The 20,890-nt window shown below is 35.0% G+C and overlaps 1 protein-coding gene across 1 annotated transcript in view; it reads left to right on the forward strand.

Moving 5' to 3' along the window:
• The first annotated feature begins 4,867 nt into the window (after positions 1–4,867).
• Positions 4,868–20,890, forward strand: part of LOC123853219 (homeobox protein MSX-2-like) — a 63,949-nt gene continuing 47,926 nt past the window's right edge. The window contains 2 exon segments of the mRNA XM_045887934.1: positions 4,868–4,954; positions 13,042–13,205. Of these exon segments, the coding sequence (XP_045743890.1) occupies positions 4,868–4,954; positions 13,042–13,205 (251 nt within the window).

The raw sequence follows: 20,890 nt of genomic DNA on the forward strand, positions 1-20,890 counted from the left end.
AAGATAATTATGCTAAATGAAAGAAGCCAGATGACCAGGAGTGCATGTAGTTGTACTCCATTTATATAAACTATAGAGGATGAAAACTAATCTAGAGTGACAGAGAATGGATCCCTTGTTGTCTGGAGATGAGGTGGTGGTGGGAAGATTTATTTTAATTTGAGGCTGTTTTTAAAGGTGCACACATATATCCAAATATATCAAATTTAAACCTTCAAGTATATGCAATTTAACATATGCCAATTACACCTCCAAAAACAGTAAAAATATGAATTAATTTCAAAATATTATTCAATATATGGCATGCCATACATGAATAAGAAAATAATAGTTAGTGTCGAAGAATGAAGAAAAAAGTCCTGAACCACAGAAATGGTGATATAATAAATATACATTGTTTTATGCCACTAAATTCATTAACTTAGAAAGTATGAAAATAATAAGGGGCACAAATGAAACCGAAGGTGGTTTGACAATATTAATAACTTTGGTAGGCTTTTACCTAGATGAATTGTAAGAAAATGAGAAGAGATACAAATTAAACATAGCTTACATGAACAATAGAACTTTAATTTAGATCGTGCAGTAAATGGAAAATAAGTATGTATTAAGAGTTTTATGCCCATAAATTTGATAATTTGGGGAAAAACAAATTTGTAAGTTAAGATCTCCAAATGTCAGTCATGAAGAAATAAACTGAGTAATTTTGTACCTTCTAAATATATTGAACTTGTAGTTTAATTTCTTCCACAAAGAAAGCTCCAGGCTCAAATGGTTTCAATGGTGAAATCAATAAAACATCTAAAGACAAATAATGCCAATTCTACAATAGTTATCTAGAAAATTGAGGAGAAAACATTTCCCAATTCATTTCACAGAGTTACTCTGGTATCAAAACATGACAAAGCTATTACAAAAAAGAGAAAACTACATTTTTTCATCATGAAACTATCCAAATATTCTTAGGAGAATATTAGCAAAGTAAAGCCATGTATGTGTGAATATGTGTGTGTACATTGTGTATATAGGTGTGTGTATGCATGTAAATATATCACATGATGAGCATGATTACATCAGACAGTTATATCCTGAGCAAGAAGAGTTTATTAGAGCATTTAAGGTTGGTTTGATATGTGAAAATTAATCAGTGCAATTCACTATAGGAAAGAATAGAAAGGAAAACTATATGATCTCTTCAATATAGCCAGAAAAAAAAAAATAAGAAAAAAATTCAACCTCAGTTGAAAAAGAAAAAAAAAAAAAACTAGAAAAATTAAAAACTGAAAAAAGAGAAGGGAATTTCTTTAACCTAATAGAAAACCGGGTGCCTGGGTGGCTCAGTCGGTTAAGCGTCTGCCTTCAGTTCAGGTCATGATCTTGGAGTCCCAGGATCGAGTCCCGCCTCAGGCTCCCCGCTCAGCGGAGAGTCTGTTTCTCCCTCTGACCCTCCCTTTCTCGTGCTTTCTCTCTCTCACACTCTCTCTCAAATAAATGAATAAAATCTTTAAATAATAAAAAAAACACAACCTAATAGAAAACCATCTTTTAAAATCATAGAGCTAGCATCATGCTAACTGATGAAGGAATAAAGCTTTCTTCCTAAGATAAGAAACAGAGAAAGAATTTTCTTTCTTACTCATCATTTCTACTCTACATGCTGCTGGAAGTCCTAGTCCAGGAAACAGGATAAAGAAAAAACAACAACAAAAAAGTTATATATATTGGAAAGGAAATATAAAGCTGTATTTTCAAACATGATAGCCTATGTAAACAAGCCTAAGGCATTCATAAAAATGCTACTGTAACTATTAAGTAAGTTAAGAAAATTTGGCAACATACAAAATCAAATATATTTCTACATACTAACAGCAAACAATAGAAAATTTGAATTATAAAGCAATGCATTTACTAAAACATCAACTAATTGAAAATACTTAGGCATAAATATAAAAAAAACCAGAAAAGTTGCCCAATGACAACTAAAAAAATATGTTTGCTAAGAGGAATTCAATAAATGGAGAGATATACACCATATTCATGGATCGTAAGACTCGATATTCTGAAAGTACCATATTCCTCCAAATAGACACAGGGTTCCAATATAATTCCAATTAAATTTCAGCATGTTTTATAAAATAAAACAAAATGATTCAAAAATTTTTATGGACATATAAAATACCTAGAAGTTCCAGAACACTTCTATAAAGAAAAATAAAGGAACTATGTGATTTCAAGATTTAACACAAAATTACTATATGTAAGACAGTGAAATATTAAAGTACCAATAGACACATAGATAAATAGAAAGGCATAGGGTCTAGAAATAGACCTACACATTTATGATCAATTCATTTTTTTAATCTGCAAAATTAATTCAATGGGAAAAGGGTAGTGTTTTCATCAAATGACACTGGGACAACTGCATATCCATATCCAACTAAAAGAAAATGAACATAATCCTTTAATTTGGAGTTTTACAATAATTTTCTCAAAATAGATTGTAGTGCTAATTTTATAGCTAAAAGAGCTATAAAAATTAGAAAAACATAGGTGAAATCTTTGGGAATGAGATAGGCAGACTCTAAAATGATTCCACAAGATATAAAGCCCCATATATATGCGCCTTCTAAATTGATTAAACACTATTCTAAGAGTTGCTGGGAAGAGATTATGAACTTATAACAAATATCTTGGATCTTATTGACCTTAAAATATGAAAATTATCCTGGGTGTATTTGAAATAACCAAATGAGCCCTTAAAAGCGCCTGGCTTCTTCCTGGATAAACAGACTTAAAGCATGGAAGAGATTTGATGCGAAGAGGATTCCCCGAAGCTGACTTTGGAAATAGAGAGGGTCAGCAGCAGATAATTCAGGCAGCATCTAGAAACTGAGAGTGGTCACCAGCTGATAGCTAGTGAGGAAATGGGGTACTCAGTCCTATAACTGCAAAGAATTGAATTCTGCCACAAACATGGGAGCCTAGAAGAAGACCACCGGCTCCAGATGAGAAAACAGCCTTACTAATAATACCTTGATTTTTTTAAAGATTTTATTTATTGATTTGAGAGAGAGAGAGAGAGGGAGGAGTAGACTTCCCACTAAACAGAGAGCCCCATGAGGGGCTCGATCCCAGGATCCCGAGATCATGACCTGAGCTGAAGGCAGATGCTCAACCGACTGAGCCACCAAGGTGCCCACCCTGATTTTTGTCTTGTGAGATCCTGAGCTGAGAACCAGGACATAATGTGCTTCTAACTTACCTAACTTACCTAACTAATAAATGTTGTTGTTCTAAGCTGCTAAGTTTGTGGCAATGTTATTCAACAATAGAAAACTAATACAGTGACCTTTGGCTAGGCAAGAATTTCTTAGGGTACAAAATGCATAAATCATAAAAAAAAAATGCTATATCGCATTTCATCAAAATCAAATATTTCTGCCTCTTTGAAGACACTTAAGAAAATCAAAAGACAAACTACAGCCTGGAATATAATATTGGCAAATTCATATCTAATAAAAATTGTTATATTAATATAGGAACATTCATGGGCGCCTGGGTGGCTCAGTCGTTAAGCATCTGCCTTCAGCTCAGGTCATGATCAGGTCCTGGGATCGAGCCCCACATTGGGCTCCCTGCTCAGCGGGAAGCCTGCATCTCCCTCTCCCACTCTCCCTGCTTGTGTTCCCTCTCTCACTGTGTCTCTCGCTGTTAAAAAATAAGTAAAATCTTTAAAAAAAAAAATATATAGGAACATTTAAAAAATCCAATAAGTTAATACACGATGCGTTAAAAAATGAACAAAGTTTTTGAAAAAACACTTCACCAAAGGAGGCATGTGAATAACCAATAAGCATATGAAAAATGGACCAATATCATTAATTATCATATAAATGTAAATCAAAACCACCATTAGGTACACATCAGTGGAATGGCTAATTTCTTTTTATAAAAAGAACACAAATTAAAAATACTCAATACCATTACAAAATTTCACTTAAGTATCAGATGTCGATATTCCAAGAATATAAGACTAAAAGACGAGTTGGTGTTGCTATTTTACGCTTTTTGAAAATCCCATGTTCTTTTATAATATGCCCAAAGATTCCTGTGTTGGGGTGCTTCTGTTCTGCAGGTCAATTATAGATCAGGACTCCTATTTGTGTGTTGTTTCTGTTTCATACCATATGAGACAAATATGAAGGTCAAAACTCACTTAATTTCTCAAAATAAGTATGTACGTTCATGAACATATATATTCATACGAGCATGCTCACCCGAAACACTTGCAGTATCCTAGATGACTGGTAGGTTGGACATGACGTAGAGATGGGAGAGATGTTTATATTTTAGCAATACAGATAACTTCAAGGTTATCCCTGCTGTGGCTCTCCTGAACTCAACTCCTATTCCATGAGTATTGAGATAGGTTCACACTTGAAGTTGACTTCTTCTCCCTGAGGAATTTGGTGCCTGCTGTTGAAATAATTTATCATGAGAATCTCTTGGAGAGCGGCTACTAGTGGAGGAAACCATTAGTGTTTGGGGTCCTGAGTCACTGGCCAGGCCAAATACTCTCTCACCCTTATTCCCATCTGCAGTTTGCTAGATCTTTGGGGGCCTAGTAGAGAAACTAACTTTTCTGTAGAGTTATGTCTGAATAGGGAGGAATACATAAGGAAGGGTTTCACAAAGAAATGATTTGAGGAAGTTCCTTTTTAGTAGGGTTTAAACAGATGGGAGAATGGACTGAAAGACACTCTTGCAATAGCAGAGAGCAAGGAAAGGAGGCTTTTGAACTGAGAACTTGGCAGGGCATGAATGTAGGTGGTGTCACCAGATGTGTCTGGGAAGAGTGGGCGTGCGAATGGCAGACAAAGCGGTTGGGAATTCTGAAGGAGACTGTGGAGGGCCCAGATTTACAGGCAAACCAAGAATGAACTTTATCCTGAAGGTAATGGAGGACTATTAAAGATGTTTTAAGTTTGTCGGTGATTTTGACACTCCAGCTTTGCAAGGGAAAATCATTTAACAAAGCTTGTACTGAATCACGGTCTCATGTGACATAGTTGGAACCATGTTCGAATTCATTTGTAACTGCTGGTCTCTTGGGCCACAAAAGTACATTTCTAATCTGATGATACACTTTCATCTCCATCTTTGCTCATAATTTAAGTGCGTTCACATTTTAATATGTCCTCAAAAGCTATAATGGATTTAAGTAAAGAAATGATTCTAAATAAGGCAAATAACAGTATTGGGTAAATTTGTGAAGTGTGCAGTTCAGTAGTGTTACGTATATTCACGTTGTTGTGAAACAGATCTCCAGATCATTTTCATCTTGCAAAACTGAGATTTTATACTCATTAAACAAAAATTTCTTCTTTCCTACCTCCTCCCAGCCCCTGATAACCATATTCTGCTTTATGCTTCTAAGAATTTGATTACTTTAGTTAACTAATATAACTGGAATTATACAGTAAATGCCTTTTTGTGACTCACTTATTTCTCAGAATTTTGTGGGTGTTGTTAAATCTACTAATTTTTAGGAAAGCCCATTTGATTTGATTTTAGGCTTTCCAACAAAAGAGTCATGTGACTCCAGATAATAAGAAATATTTCACTTCTATATTTGATAATGACATATTTATTATAGGAAGTTTAATTAGTTGTAGCAGATGAAGTCCCATTTTAAAATAAAGATAATATAAAATGTTTCAGTGATATTTCTCCTATTATAGATTCAATAGCTTAGTAATTAAATAAAAAATATCAGGTTTTTGCTATACTGCTGGCACTCTTTTATGCTCTGGGCATATAGCTATGACTACAGAAATAAATCGTTGCTTTTATTGAGTTTACATTACAGAGGAGTATGGTAATAATTAAGATAGAAGGTTGATAGATATCAAATCACCAGGTTATAATAAGTGGTATGAAGAGATGGTTTAAAGCTGGGGTAGGCATAAAAGAGCCAGACAAGAAAACCTAGGGTAGAATCAGGACATTCCAGAGAGCGCAAAGAGTTGAAACATAAAGACCCTGTGACCTGTGAGTCTCAAACATGAACTTACCTAGGAAAACCAATAACAATGTTATTGTTAACAATTTTGTTAAACAAAAATCTCTGTATTAGACTAATTAAATGTTCTTTCCTTCATTCTAGTGGTCAAGAATTTTCCCTTGAATTGATATTATAGAGATGTCTCTATCAGTTCACGAAATTAGGGTTCAACAGCATTTCACCCGTTCCTTCTCTTTGGCCTTAGACTCATCAACTCTGTTTCTTAGCCTTGCCAGGCTACAGTATTATTGGAGCAATAAAATTAGATGATATTGATGAAAGCAATGGATAGGCTGAAAATCAGATTTTAAAGAGGAAGTTATATCATTATTATTTCTAGTAGCAGTAGTCTCAGTAGTAACGGTAGTTACACGCTATTATTTATAGATTGAAGTCTAAGTTGAAGCACATGTTAGTCTAGCATCACAGGCTTTCAAAGTGGAAAGGAACCCTTGAGATGATCTAATCACATTTCTTGCAAATGAGACTGGATCGGACCAATCAAGTGAATGATTACATACTATAAAGGATGTTGCGTTCAGGAGAACAATCATGGCACGAAGTCAATAGTATGCAGTGTCTGCGAATGAGGGAGTGGCAGCCTATCTAGCTCTCTTACCTAGACAGGAAAGCCATGATAACAATTGAAACTGAACCTCCTGTTTTTCCCATCCTTTACATACATCACTGAATAGAATACAAGTCTCCATAGCCAAGTGTTTCCTGGGAATAGCTGGCAGATTTGCTATGCAATTCAGCATAGATACCAGCCTCTGGAGAATGTGGCAGGCAGATGAACTTGGATTCTGCTTTAATTAAATCCCTGGAGGATCCCAATTACTAGGAGGAACCACTGCTCACTTCTTTTGGATATTTGCATATGTAGTCAGGATCAAAGGCGTTTTTGTAGATGCAAATACCTGTACAACAAACATTACTCCTCTTTAGGATCTCATAATCTCCCCAGAGAGTATCTCAAGAATAAAGCTGGGAAAAGTACATGCGATCCTCCTAATACTTATTACTGGAGTTTCACGTGCAACTTATCTCCCTGTTTACCTTGAATGAGATTCTGTGGCAAGGGGGCTAAATACCAGTCATCTGAAATTTGGATAATTTGGTGCATTAACCAAAAGAAAAAGGAAGAAACAAAGACAGTGCAGTTGAAAGGTTAAAGAAACTTTATTCCAGGCATTATTATTAATTAGCTATATGAACTCAGACATTTAACCTTTTTGAACCTCAGTTTTTTACCTCATCTGTAAAATGAATATAATCACACCAAATTTCAAAGTTATAAATGTAAAATTTACTGCTTCACAGATTTGGTTCCAAATATAGTTAGATTCCTTGTACTTTTTGAAATCAAGATAAAATAATATTAAGGCTCTGGGCAGGCTGTTTGGCTTGTTTGTCCTCAGATCCTTTCTGTGCTCTGCTCTATAAGGCAGGAGGCAGAACAGCTCAGGGTCCAGTCCCACACTGCCAGGCCTGCTAGGTTCTGGCTGGGTTAGGTCAATGAGTGGCACCATTAGAAAATTGGTGAAAAGAAGAATTCAGATATTCTCTCTGTACCTTTCTGCTTTGGGCAGTGTCACTGACAACAGCTGGTATCTTAGTGTCTCTAATGCTTCCTGGACAGATGTGTCCCCTGGGCATCAGTAATACCATCCTTCCTATCCCTCTGTTTTAACATTTGGGTGGAAACGACTTGCCTATGTTGCTAATCTTGCATTACCTAAAATCATTCATTGATAAACTGTTGGGAAACTAAGAGATTTTGTGGCTCTAATCCAGAAGAATAATAAAGCACTGTTTCAGGATGGGGATATCTGCTAATCCTTGATATATTAGAGTATGTACTTTAATGCACTTTTCAAGCTGAGTTTAGAAGGAATGTCGGTAGTTTGTGCAGATTGAGAGGTCAAAGAAGATGGTGTATATTAAGCTAAGATCCCTAAGGAACAGCACCCTCAGTGGGTAGGTAGGAATAAGAAAATGAGATATGGGCAAATATTTGTCTTAGCCTTGACTCTTGATAAAATGAAGAAAAAGGGGAAAAAAATCTATGATTCAAATTCCAAACATTCAAGTCCTGAATTATCATTACCTCTGTGGCCCAAACAAATGCTAATATGCAAACCAATCCAAGCCTTAAAGAAGCCTCAAAGACAAAGCACAGAGAACCAATGGTCCATGAACAAAAAACACAAAGCACTAGTAAACATGAGAGTCAGTATACACAACTCTGATGGCTTTGTAACATGCCAACTTAGATAAGAAGAAATAAGGCCCATGATTTCCTTCTCTATGCTTTTGGTTAGTGGTGAACACAGAAGAGCTTAGCATGAGATTTGAAAGTGGAGCAGTGGATGCCTACTCCCAAAAGGTCAATTACATAGTCTTACTCATGTTTGGTTATCTTCAGGCTAACTTCTGTTGGCATGGGCAGCAACCCATCCCACGCCCCTGCTCCCATGGTGTCTCTTCTTTTAGTTTTTGGGGTTTTGTTTGTTTTTTATATCTCTCTCTCTCTCTCTTCCCCACCCACTCTCTCTCTAAAATCCCTGCAAGGTACCAATGAGTTTCTAAGGGAACAGTGCCATTTCCTTGTGCTATGGGCCATTCAAAACAGTAAGGATACACATTAGGAATTGGGGATAGGTCAGTGAGGATTCCAGTTTTCTCTGCTCTTCCTCACTTGGGTTCATCTTTTTTTTCCTCTTAGCCACCTATTCTGTGACATCAGGATCCAGAATCAGAACAAATAGCTGAACTCAGTGTACTTTACCAGTTACTGCAATTTAAGAATGCCAAATTGCTATTATGAACCTCTTATTCATTCTTATACAATTTCTAGTGGTTCTGTTTCTCTGAGTGGACTCTCAATAATGAAATAACAAACAATTAACTAGACCTACAAAGACATAAGATGGATTTATCAAAGATCATGAATAATTGTGAATTTAATAGGTTAAAAGTAATATTAGTAGCCAGTGTAATTATGAAAAATTTGATCAATTGGATTTAAGAGCAAAATAAGACTTCTAGAAATGAAAGCTGTAAAATCCCAAACTAGAAAGTAAGTCTACATTTTAAACTGAGAATGTGTAAACAAAAAGAAAATACATATAACACAGTAAAAAGAGATGATATTAATATGGAAATAAAGGGAAAGGAAGAACAAAGTAAGAAATAGAGTTTCAATCACATATAAATTCTTTCAGAAAATTGAAAAATAGAGGACACATTAAAAAACCAAACATGAGCCACAGAAAAAGGAAAGATTGGTGTATGTTATCATGATCATAAAAATAATATTGTAAGTAAAAAACCAAGACCAAAAACAAACACAAAACCCCAAAAAACAAGTAAACAAAACTTGGAGATCATTTTCTTTACATGTCCTACTGAATTTCTTGTTTCTGTAGGACGATGTCTTTCATCAAATGTAGAAAAATCCTGGCTGTTATTTCTTCAACACTGTGCAGACTCTGAAATATCATTTGAGCTTTCAGATTCTTAGAAACCATTCTTGACTGGAGCTCTCAGAATCCTGCTTTGAGTCTGTTTGTGACAGCAGTAGGCCAAGAATCCAAGGATGAGCGTCCATGGAGAATTGGGGAGCACTTTTCCTATGGTTATCTTCCCTCTAGCACTTTGTCTCCAAATTCCACTTAAGTCTCCATTCCTTTCACTCAGTGAGGTTGCCAATCTTTGGGCACACACACAAATGAGGTACACATGGATATTTATATACACATACATATTTATATGTATAACAAAATATTGGTGAAGCAATCTCTAATCATATCAGTGAAATAAGTAGGATTAACTAATTTGTTAAAAGAGAAAAATCAGATTTTCATACAAATGGGATATGGACGAACACAAGGAGTATGCCTAAGGACAAAGAGAGGGATCACAACATTTCTTTAAAAAATATTGGACAAAGATATGTTAGGCAAATCCAAGGAAAAGAACTGGCCAGAATTCAGACCAAAGAGGGTGAAGAACCTTCCTATAATGCTAAAGGGTGTAAATCTTAAAAAAAAAAAAAACCAACCATGAATTATAAATATTTATGTATACAACAGCACAGCAACCACTTTTATAGGACAAAAAAGTTGATGAAAGGAGAAATAAATAAAACACCCCCAAAACTGAATATTTCAATTCTCTACTCTCCACTCAAGATTTAAAAAACAGAATGGATATGGATTTAAATTATATAATGAATAAAATAGGCTTATTATAGATTTGTAGCAATTTCTGAACATGTTTTTTAAGTATTAAAAATATTCATAAAAATTACCATAAATTAGACCACAAAGGAAACTCTGATACTTTTTAAAATGAAATAATACAAATAATATTTTCTTACTACAATGAACTAAAATCAGGAAAAAAAAAACACACAAAAAAAGTTGTTGATTTTTTTTTAACCTGGATATTTAGGGGAGGTTTTTTTTGTTTTTTTGTTTGTTTGGTATGTTTGCTTGTTTTATTTGTTTGTTTTTCATAGCAACCAGTGAATAACACCCAGCATTCTGGTCTCACATTGTCAGCAAAGGCATCCCTTCATTGTAGTCGAATTGAATTCTTCTGATTGGTTCTTGTACCAGTGCCAAACAACTACAGTTTGGTTAAAACAAACAAACAAGCAAACAAAAGACTGTAATTTAAGAACCAGTTGAGAAAGAAACAATTACTAGTTGTGAGTTTTGGAGACACACTTAAAAGAACCAAAGCCTATGAAGAAAATCGCTTCAGATCTTATACACAGAAAGAGCTACTGTGGAACCAAATGAAACGAGTTGAAAAATAGGAATTTAAGATATTAGTTGTCATTTAGATCAGTGTCCTCTGATTTTTTTCAGGGCCTAAGCTTATGCCAAATTTGCACAAGCAATACATTTTTACCAAGCTTTAAAATGTCTTTTTTTTGAAACTTCTAAAAAGTGTATTTTGTGCACTTTATCCAACAGATTAGAGCTATGTATTGGATGAGAGAGGATGAAGAAATATTCACTACCTACAACGTTTAGAGAGGACAAGAATGATGACTGTTGCAGGAATTTGAAACATACAAAGCAACAATTAACTTGTAGGAAAAGATCTCTCTCTCTCTGTCCTGGTGGATTTGATTATGGGTAGTTCAGTGGAAGACTTTCATATCAGCTAAAGGTTCTGTTTAACACTGGAGTATTCCCACATGTTGCCAATCAGCCAAAAGAGCAAAGGAGTTACACAGAATGGATAGGACGGTTATTAAAAACAACCCTTCAGAGGATCTTTCTGCACGTTGTCCAAATCAATACATGTATCTATTTTTATATAAACTAAGGCAGTTACCTGATGTACAGTGGAAAGGGTCAGCAGAAAAGGCTCACATATATCTTCTTGAAAATGTAACATACTACTTGAAAAGGAGACATCCAAAAGCCAATTGCCACTTGCAGCTTAATGTTGAATTATGCAGTGGGCATCATAAGATGGCAATGTGTTCATCAGCAATTCATATTTGCATTTCTCTGCAGCTAAATATGCTAAGGTTGGTGCTACTAAATTATTGTTTCAACACTTATAAAACTGTAGATATACCTTTCTAGATCTCATATAGTCTGGCTGGATGCAGGTAAAAGGTGGAACATGGAATATTGTTCTTCAAAGAGAAGTAAACCATAATTTATATAAAAATTAAAGCCTTACCAACAGCCATGAAAATAATTATAATTTAACAATTACACTGTTTCTCAATAGTCGAAGACAGCCTTTCTCAACAGTGGCTTCAGGAGAGATTTAAGCTCTGATGCCTTAGACAGTATCAGTTATGTATAATGGATTAGTTTCTTTCGTATGAAAAGTCTGGATCACTTATCCCCCTTACTCCTGACTTTACTGACAAATAAATTAACTTGCCAAAAACTTAAGGTTTATGGAAACAAAGACCCTTGATCTACTGGTTGAGAAGGAATGGACTCTTAGATTTTATTTGAAAGTCTTTAAGTACTTAGCACAATGAACCACAACGAAACACCATTCATCTCTTCCCAAATCACAGACTCGAGTGAGGAAATAATCAGTAAATGGCATATTTGGAAATTCAAGAAGCTGCGAAAATATATAGAAATTGATATCAAAAGGCTAACAATTTAAAAAGTTATATAAGTGCAACATAGAAATACTATATTTAATTGATTCATTCCTTCCATTAAAAAGTACTTATGTCTACTAAGAAATAGAAATTATGCTATAGTTTGAGAATTTGAGACTAAGTCTGGTGTTTTCTCTTAAAGCATTCACGATTGTTTCAGAGATAGGAATGTAAAGAAATAATTACAATACTAAATATGATATGGTATAATTGAGAAAGATATGTGTTAATAAGATTATACAAGATACAGTAAAAAATACTGCTATTAGCAGTATTAAATTGGACCATACGAAATTGAAGATATTTGATGCTTTTGACCTACAGAAATTGCAATTGTATGTAGCTCAATCTAATATTATTAGTTCTCACAGTGTTAAAATTGAGCTTGATCTTGAAAAACGATATATGGTTGGAATTAGGTTCTACAGCAAGTGACCTAAATATTACAGTGATTTAAACAAGATAGAAGGACATTTTTCTCTCTATTAAATTGATTTTGGAAGTTGGTGATTCAGGGCTGCTATGGGTTCTGCACCACAAATTCCTGATGACCTTGGTACCTCTCTATTAACAGTCTGATGTCTCATCCTGGTGTTACCCTCAGTTACTCCGTTCTAGAAAGCAGTAGGGAAACAATGATGAAGTAGAGGGATGGAGGATGCATGCCAACTGTCACTTCAGGAGTTTCAAAAGGATGCCACGTGGCATCAGACATACCGTTGTCTAGAATCTAACCACAGAGCTATGCTTAACCTCAAAGGAGGTTGGGAAATGTATTTTGAAGGCAACCATACTCCACCTAATAATTCTATAATTCTAGCACTATGGGGAAAAAAGGAGTATGGGAATTGAGGATGAACCACTAAGGAGTAGTAATCTAGTAATCTCTACACCTAACGTGCGGCTTGAACTCAAGGACCTGAAGATCAAGAATCACATGCTCTTGAGACTGAGCCAGCCAGGAAGGTCCAAATCTACATCAAGGTAAATGGCAGGAGCTGTATTTGAAACAACGGGAGTAGGTCAGACAGCAAACAGCCTTATATGTTGGGCTAAGACATTGGAATTTATATCATCTTCAATAAGTAGCTATTGAAGGATTATGAGCTGGTGACTAAATGAACAGATCTGCACTTTAGGAAAATCACTCTGGTTACCGTTGGGAAGAAGGACTGGAAAAGGACAAGAGTGAAAGAGTCAACATTTGTTTTCCTTGGAGGATAATGGGCTCATTTCCCAAACCCATTGCCCTTTAACAATACGGTTAAAAGAATAAAATAATAAAAATATAAAAGACAATAATTATCATACGGTCAGTTTATTCCTTAATTGAATTTAAAAAGTTATAACTTAAGCAAGTTTAACACAGAGAAAGTAACTAAAGTGGGTGTTATGGGTATAGAATTGTGGTCTAATTTAGATTCTAATATGGTGGGTAAAAATATATATATTTTTAATTTCTACAACTAAGTTTACAAAAATATCTAAAACTTGAAGATATCAAAATCACTCTTTTATTATGTGAAATGTTGGTGTTTAAAATCCTTGTTATTTTTTTAAACACAGTGATTTTTGTAACTATTTCGATCAGAATCTTATTTTGCAAAGTAAGTAATTTCTTGGAAGTCAGAATTTCAGGGACTATTACAATCTAGCTGTTTTATAGTTTAAGAATTTTCCAAAGTGCATTTTTTCATTTCTTTTTAATTCTGTAATATAACTAGCTGAGACAGGTCAGAAGAAAGTGTTGAAGGGGAAATGATCTAAAATTTGAAGTTATGTTGCTGATAGCTGTTTGGACATTTGACTCTGTTGTTTTATCTAAAAGCCAATAGAGTGGTTCATAAAACTGACTGCAGAGCACATTTCAGAACTAATAAAACAAATTGACTATTGATGATGTGCACAGAGCAAATCCAGTTACATCTCACAAAGCTTTATATTGCTCTATTTCTTCTTTAATGTTTTCTATTCATTTATTTCAATTTAAAGTTTGGGTAACAAGCCCGAACAAGATGCAATGTGGGTAGGCAGAAAGTGGCTGGAAATTTAGAAATAAAAGCTGCAAGTGAAATTCTGGGTCTACCCTTTGTGGCTCAGTGTCTGGACACATCATTTAAACTATCTTAGTTCCAAATTCATGGAATTAAATGTACTGTCCTTTTTAAGTATTAAATAAAATAGCATATGTACATGATTTGTAAACTAATAACATAATACAAGTAAAACTGTTATTACTAATTTAAACAAGGAATAAAGCATATATGTGTATGCGCACACACACACACACACGACTTTCATGGGACCTTCCTGTCTGACTTACCTTGCTTTTCTCTAATGGCATTTTGGAAGAAAAGGATAGATTTTCTTATCATCCCTTACCCAGAATTAGCACAACTCCACATGACCGTGAAGACAGTATTTTATTTTTCATTGTACCTCTGCTACCTGCTGCATGGATGACAAATGCGACAAGGATGTCAGGGCTGCTGTTTGGAACTGAGGAATATAATTAGCAGATACATACAAAATACTTTAATGACAGCCCCCTCCTGAATGCCTACACCTGCCGGACACTGTAATAATGAGGCTCATCTGCCACTTGAACATTGATCAAATGTCTCAATGGGGCTTGAAAAATATGTGCTTCAGTTGTCATCACAGACCTGGCACAACCCCACAACCAGGATCAGGGATACTGTGAAACAGTCAACACCTGCTGCTTCACCAAGCAACATTTTGTTTTAGTCAATTCCATAGGCTTATTTGCATCCTCTTAATTTTCTTATGCTAGAGATTAATCATTCATGAAAATAATAATTACAAAACTCATTTAAAAGCTTCAAAAAAAAAAAAGGTTCCTTTTGATGGGCATTGCTTCTGAAAGAGGAGAAAAAAATCAACCCATGCTTAAAGGAACTTCAAAGCTGGATGTTCTAAAACTGGGATGGCCTCAATTTTTTTTTTCTCTAGTAAAATTAGTCATGCTGGTTGTCACATATACAATGATAGGTGAGGAGAAGACATGGTAAGTATCTATCTCCAATTACTGTATATTAGTAAGAAAACAGAAGCAATTGGTTTATTTTTTTTAGATTATACTGAAAAGTGCGATCAAAAGAGGAAAATGCTATAACAAAATATGAAAGTTGAGAGGAATTTTAGAGTTCATTTGGCCAAGTAGAATCTGTTTCATAGAATAACACTCTGGCATCGCAAAGACGTGTGCATTTAGCATGCGCTTTTAAATGTTACTTCCATATGAAGAAACCGATTCCTTTTGTGGATAAATCTAATTTTTAGAAAATACTTCCTTATCTTGAGCTCACATGGGTCTTCCTACAATTTCCATCCTGTAATCCAAAACTGTCATCAACTGCATTCAGTATGTCTTCTACCGAATCATTTCGATATTCAGAGAGAGCCACCATAAACACTACAAGTGTGTTCCCCGCTCAAGTCAGTGTGAACGGTCCCTCATCTGTACTTCTGACTGTCGCATACTCCTCTCCCTGTCCATGATTTGACTGTCTTGTGCCCAAGTCATCCCTCCCGGGCACACTCCACTTCAAGATCCTGCCTTCCTTCTGACACCATTCAATTTATCATGATAATACTCACATGTTTGCTTAGGGATTTCATTTTGTTGCAAAATAAAATACTTACAAACCTCTTTACAAATACTTATAAACATGTTTAAATGGCCATTTCAAAATAATTTTCTCATTTTTATCTACACCCACATTCTCTGAAGGTATTGTTACCCTTAATTTATAAATAAGAATCAGACCAAATCTGTAGTTTTCTACAGATGTGCAAATTAACAAAACATGGTTTCTGCAACCAAGGTGCTTTAGCATGAAAAGCAAAGAGGTATGCACACAAACAAATGCAGTAAAATTTTGCTAGGACTATCATAGATGAAGGCACATCTTAAGAAATGTGGACTATGGCATAATAGAAGCTGATGCTCAATTTTACTTTCTGAGGATGGGCCAACTAAGGGTTTAGAAAAAAAACTTAACCCCTGATGTTAAAAGACGGGTTGGTATTATGTTTCTAGGTAATCACTATAGAAGCAAGCATAGAGTTTTCTGCACAAAACTGAGGAAGTGTGAACCTGATGATGTGAGGGTGAAATTACAAAGACTTCTATGTTTTCTGTGTGTTCTGTGGCTTGATGATAGGTGGAGGGACAAAGTGAGTGACATTAAAATCAGATAGAGGGGTGCCTGGGTGGCTCAGTCCGTTAAGCATCTGCCTTTGGTTCAGGTTATGATCCCAGGGTCCCAGGATCAAGCCCCGCAGTTGGGTCCTGGTCTTTGGGCTCCCTACTCAGTGGTGAGTCTGCTTGTCCCTCTCCCTCTGCTCCTCCCCCTACTTGTGCACTCTCTCTCTTTCTCTCTTCCTCACTTTCTCTCTCAAATAAATAAATAAATAAATAAATAAAATCTTCAAAAAAATTAAAATAAAATCAGATAGAATACTGAGAGGTACTGACCAGATCATAAAGAGCCTTCTCTATGAGGGCCAAGGTTTAGAGGTATTCATATGCATTGAGCCCAATTTATTGAGTATAATGCATCGTGGTAAGTGCTAGGAAATCGGTAATGACAAAAACCAGATAAAACCTTTGACCTGTGGGTGTTGTTTCTGATCAGCATTTTAGTAAGATAGTTTTGGGAATAGTGAAGAGATCATAATGTGAGGGACAAGATTGGAGGCAAGGATGTTAATTTGAAACTACTGAAATTCCTCATGTAATAAATATGGGCCTGAATTTAAGCATTATAAGTGGGGCAGAAGAAAAAGTTATGTGGAGTTGAGATTTGCAGGAATGGTGAATGCTAGAAGCTGAGGTTAAAAGAGAGAAAAGTCTCTCAATTATGTCCAAGTCTAAATGCAGGTTTATCTGTATTCCTTTTGTTTTTCTAATTTGATTTAAAATATGTTGAAATAGGTGGGTAGAACCATGAAATCTCCTGACAAATTACTAACAATTTTATTTCTCCATGTAGATATTGGTACATTAATCCACAGCAAATGCTATATTTATTTCCACAGCTACAAAAAAAAAAAAAAGCATATTTCACCAAAAAAGAGGATGATACTGCTGAATTATATATAAGTCCCCCCATACTCAAGATGAGGAGCTCAAACAAAGGCAAGAATACTCAGAGGTGTGGATTATAGTCCACCTTAAGAGGCTGCCATGGTTATCTTTCACACGAGGGTGGGCTCTAGCAAGGTAGTGAGGATATCCTGCATACATTCATTTACTTTTAAGTTTCTGTACACTTACTTGTATTAGTTTCATCCATTCGTGTGACTGTAACCTTTGCCTTCTTCATATAAACTGATATATTCCCACTCAAAATCTTTCCCAAAATTCAGGCCAGGTTTTCACAGTGCCTGTTATTCATCACTATTTGGATGTTCATGTTTTCTACCAAGGCCTTAAGAATAACATGCAAAATCATTTTTTATTATTCTTCTATATCTGCTTTTGCTCCTGTTGAATTTCCCATTCTGTTGATTCTGTCATCATGCTCAATGATTTGGGAAAATTATTTTTTCTTCCTTATTGTACCCTGGCATTTAGATTTCAAATTCTGCAGAGTTTTTGACCATGTTCTGTCTCAAGTCTTTACCAGTCTTCATTCAACTCTTTTCACACCATCATTCTGTCCAAATTAAACCATATGAAACTATTTGTATCAGATTTTTACCCCTTTCTATTATAATCCTCTTTAAATTCATTTTACCCATAATGGGGATTAATATTCCTAAACACTGCTAAAATCATACTGCTCAAGACCAGTTAATGGATTCCTGTTGCTTACAGAGTATTTTTCTATTATTAGTGTCACAAAACGGTCCTTCAGAACCCTTCCCACTCTGCCCTTCCAGGCTTATCTCTTGATACTTCCTTTCCCGCACAGAGTAAAATGCTACATATGGATTACCCTTTATTCTATAGTAGTATCCCATGTTCTCCCATTTCATGCCTTTGTTCTTGTGACGTTATCTTCAAATATCCTTAGTGAAGGAACAGGTTTTGCCATCCCACAGTGTGTCTCTTTGGCATGTGGATTGTTTGGGGCCGGTTGTTTTTGAGAGGTAGACAGCTTCGGAAGAACCTTTGACATTCACCCTAACTGCCTAAAAGACTTTAAATAGAACCTGCTCCAAAAAGGGAACTATCACCATAGATAACTATAGTACAATGAACTAAGTGTAGTAGACAAGAAGTGTAGCAAGGCCTGTTTCATCATAGCGCTCTCTATGTCCCATTGTCTCTAGATGGCCCAGCAAACATTTGTATCAAACACTTTCCATTCTTCTTAGGAATATTTTCCTCCCCTTTGAAGCCCCACACCCCTACCCCTTTCTCCTCAGTCCAGAGTGACATATATACCTCATTTTGCCTATCTGAAGAATCTCTCACATTTTTTATGCATATAGAATTAAATTTGATTTTCTTCTGTTAATCTGTCCCATGTCAATTGAATTCTTAGACTAGTCAGGAGAATCATAAACAGGAGAGAAAAATGTTTCCTCCCCAACATCAATAAGAAGGAACTTCTTTTGAAATTTTATTTGTATTTCTCTTATATAGCAAATTCATGACCTTTATTATAGTTTTTATATGTTTATAGTGTATATGTTTATAGGTTTTTTTTCTTCCATTTCCTGAGAAGAGATGCTCACATTGTTTGGCATCACCCATGACTACTAATATTTTTGCCTGACAAAAGATATCCACTAGATATCTATTTATTGAATTAATAATATGTTAATTAATGAGTTTATCATAATTCCAGAAACAAACCTATTACAAATTTACAAAACAGACATTATGTTCAAAATGTATGAAAAATGTATGTAAATAACACATTTTATTATGTGCCTTTGTTCATATATTTTTTAAATGTTCCAGATATAATAAAAAACCAAAAACAGAGTCAGATCTTTAATTACTGCTGTGTATTCACAGTTACTTTTTTGGTTTTCACCAGAATAGCTTTCAGAATACAATAAAAATGCCCCTTTTCTAAGATCCCCCAAAACAGCAAAGACCAACTGGATATATAAAATGTAAACTGAGATCATAAGCTGTCTTGAAGGAGAGCATTTAGTTCACCTGCCATTCAAAATCTGGTTTAGAATATCCATTCTTAATCATAAGATGAAACATTAAAATTACTTTTCTCAAGGGTTAGAAGTTTAAATTGTGTCACAAGGGAAAAAAGCAAAACCACAAACAACGTTCTCTTACTGCCATAGAGTTCTGAGATGGAACACCAAGCTGGTATACCTTTAATAATTTAACATGCAGGAAAATATCCACGTACGGAAACTTTATGTCATTTACTGCCTTATAAAACTGTAAGTGCCCTCTTAAAGTCAGTATATTCTGACACTTTGCTACCAACAGATCTCATGCTGAAATCCACAGGAGTTAGGCATTAAAAATTGAAAGCAGAATGCAGTTCTTTCAAATTGGATAACTGGAAGCTAGTGAGACATCTCAAATATGGGTGTAATAACAAGTAGGCTGCTGGCAAAACATGAGTAATCTGGGTACTGTATTTAAATTTTTAACTGACCCTTTGGCAGACTGAATCATGAAAACTAACCTTCAAAGTAATAAGAGCTTTTTCTTTGCCAATCTTGTGTAGTTGAAAGACTATCAACAATCTGCTCTACCAATATTACCTTAAAAAAAACAAATTTTTTCAAAAGACCTCATAAGAACCATATCCTCCTATACTCTTTCCAGTAATTGGCATGTTTTGGGGTGCCTATTCAAGGCATCAAGTGTCATCAAACTTCTTATAAATTACAGTGTAACAGTATGGTCATAATTGGTACACATAGTGACATCAGGAGAATAAATGATACTTCCATAAAATGTCATTTATTCTTTCCCATCAAGAAAACTATTTCTAGAATTCACTTTCTATAGACGAATAGCTATGTTTCAAAACCAGAGATAACTTTGCTGTCCTATGCCAGTAACTCCCTTGTTTCCTGGCTAATGCTTAAATGTTCTCATTAGAGCATCATTCCTTCAGTGTTGTTTGTGTTAAAATATTAATAGCCCTGAGAGCACTATGCTCAGTTGGTAGATAAAGGTGCTTGGCATAAACAAAGATACTAGACAAACTCCAGAACATTACATTGAGGATGCTCTATCTATTTGTCCAACATATAATTTTCCTAAGGTATGTGTTGAACAACATAAAATCACTGATCAAAAGTTATTTCTAACAGTTAAGACCTTGCGTGTCTAGGTGACGCTTTGATTGAGCAAGCAGGGTTATGGAAAATAAGTTATTTCAGATATGTATAAACTAGTCAACCTTAAAGAAGACAACCCAGTTATACCATGTCACTTTTAAAATAATTGTATTATGTGATTATGATGGAGGGAGGCACTGAGAAACTAAAGAACATATATTAATAAACATTTGGCTGTGTTCAAACAGGTTCTTATAAGAATTTGGGATTTCCTTTTGAGAGATTTTTAAAACATAAAAAAGCTTTTCATCCCCCAAATTTTAGTTATGACCTATCTAGAATTGTCTTTCCAGGTTTCTGTGAGTTGGGAGATTGTGCAAGTGATAGTTTCAGAAATGTAGTTTTGAAATATTAACAATTCACAA

Source organism: Mirounga angustirostris, unplaced genomic scaffold, assembly GCF_029215605.1.
Source record: "Mirounga angustirostris isolate CCGP_5_RB_7025 unplaced genomic scaffold, mMirAng1.0.hap1 SCAF_14, whole genome shotgun sequence".
In the NCBI taxonomy this organism is placed as follows: domain Eukaryota; kingdom Metazoa; phylum Chordata; class Mammalia; order Carnivora; family Phocidae; genus Mirounga; species Mirounga angustirostris.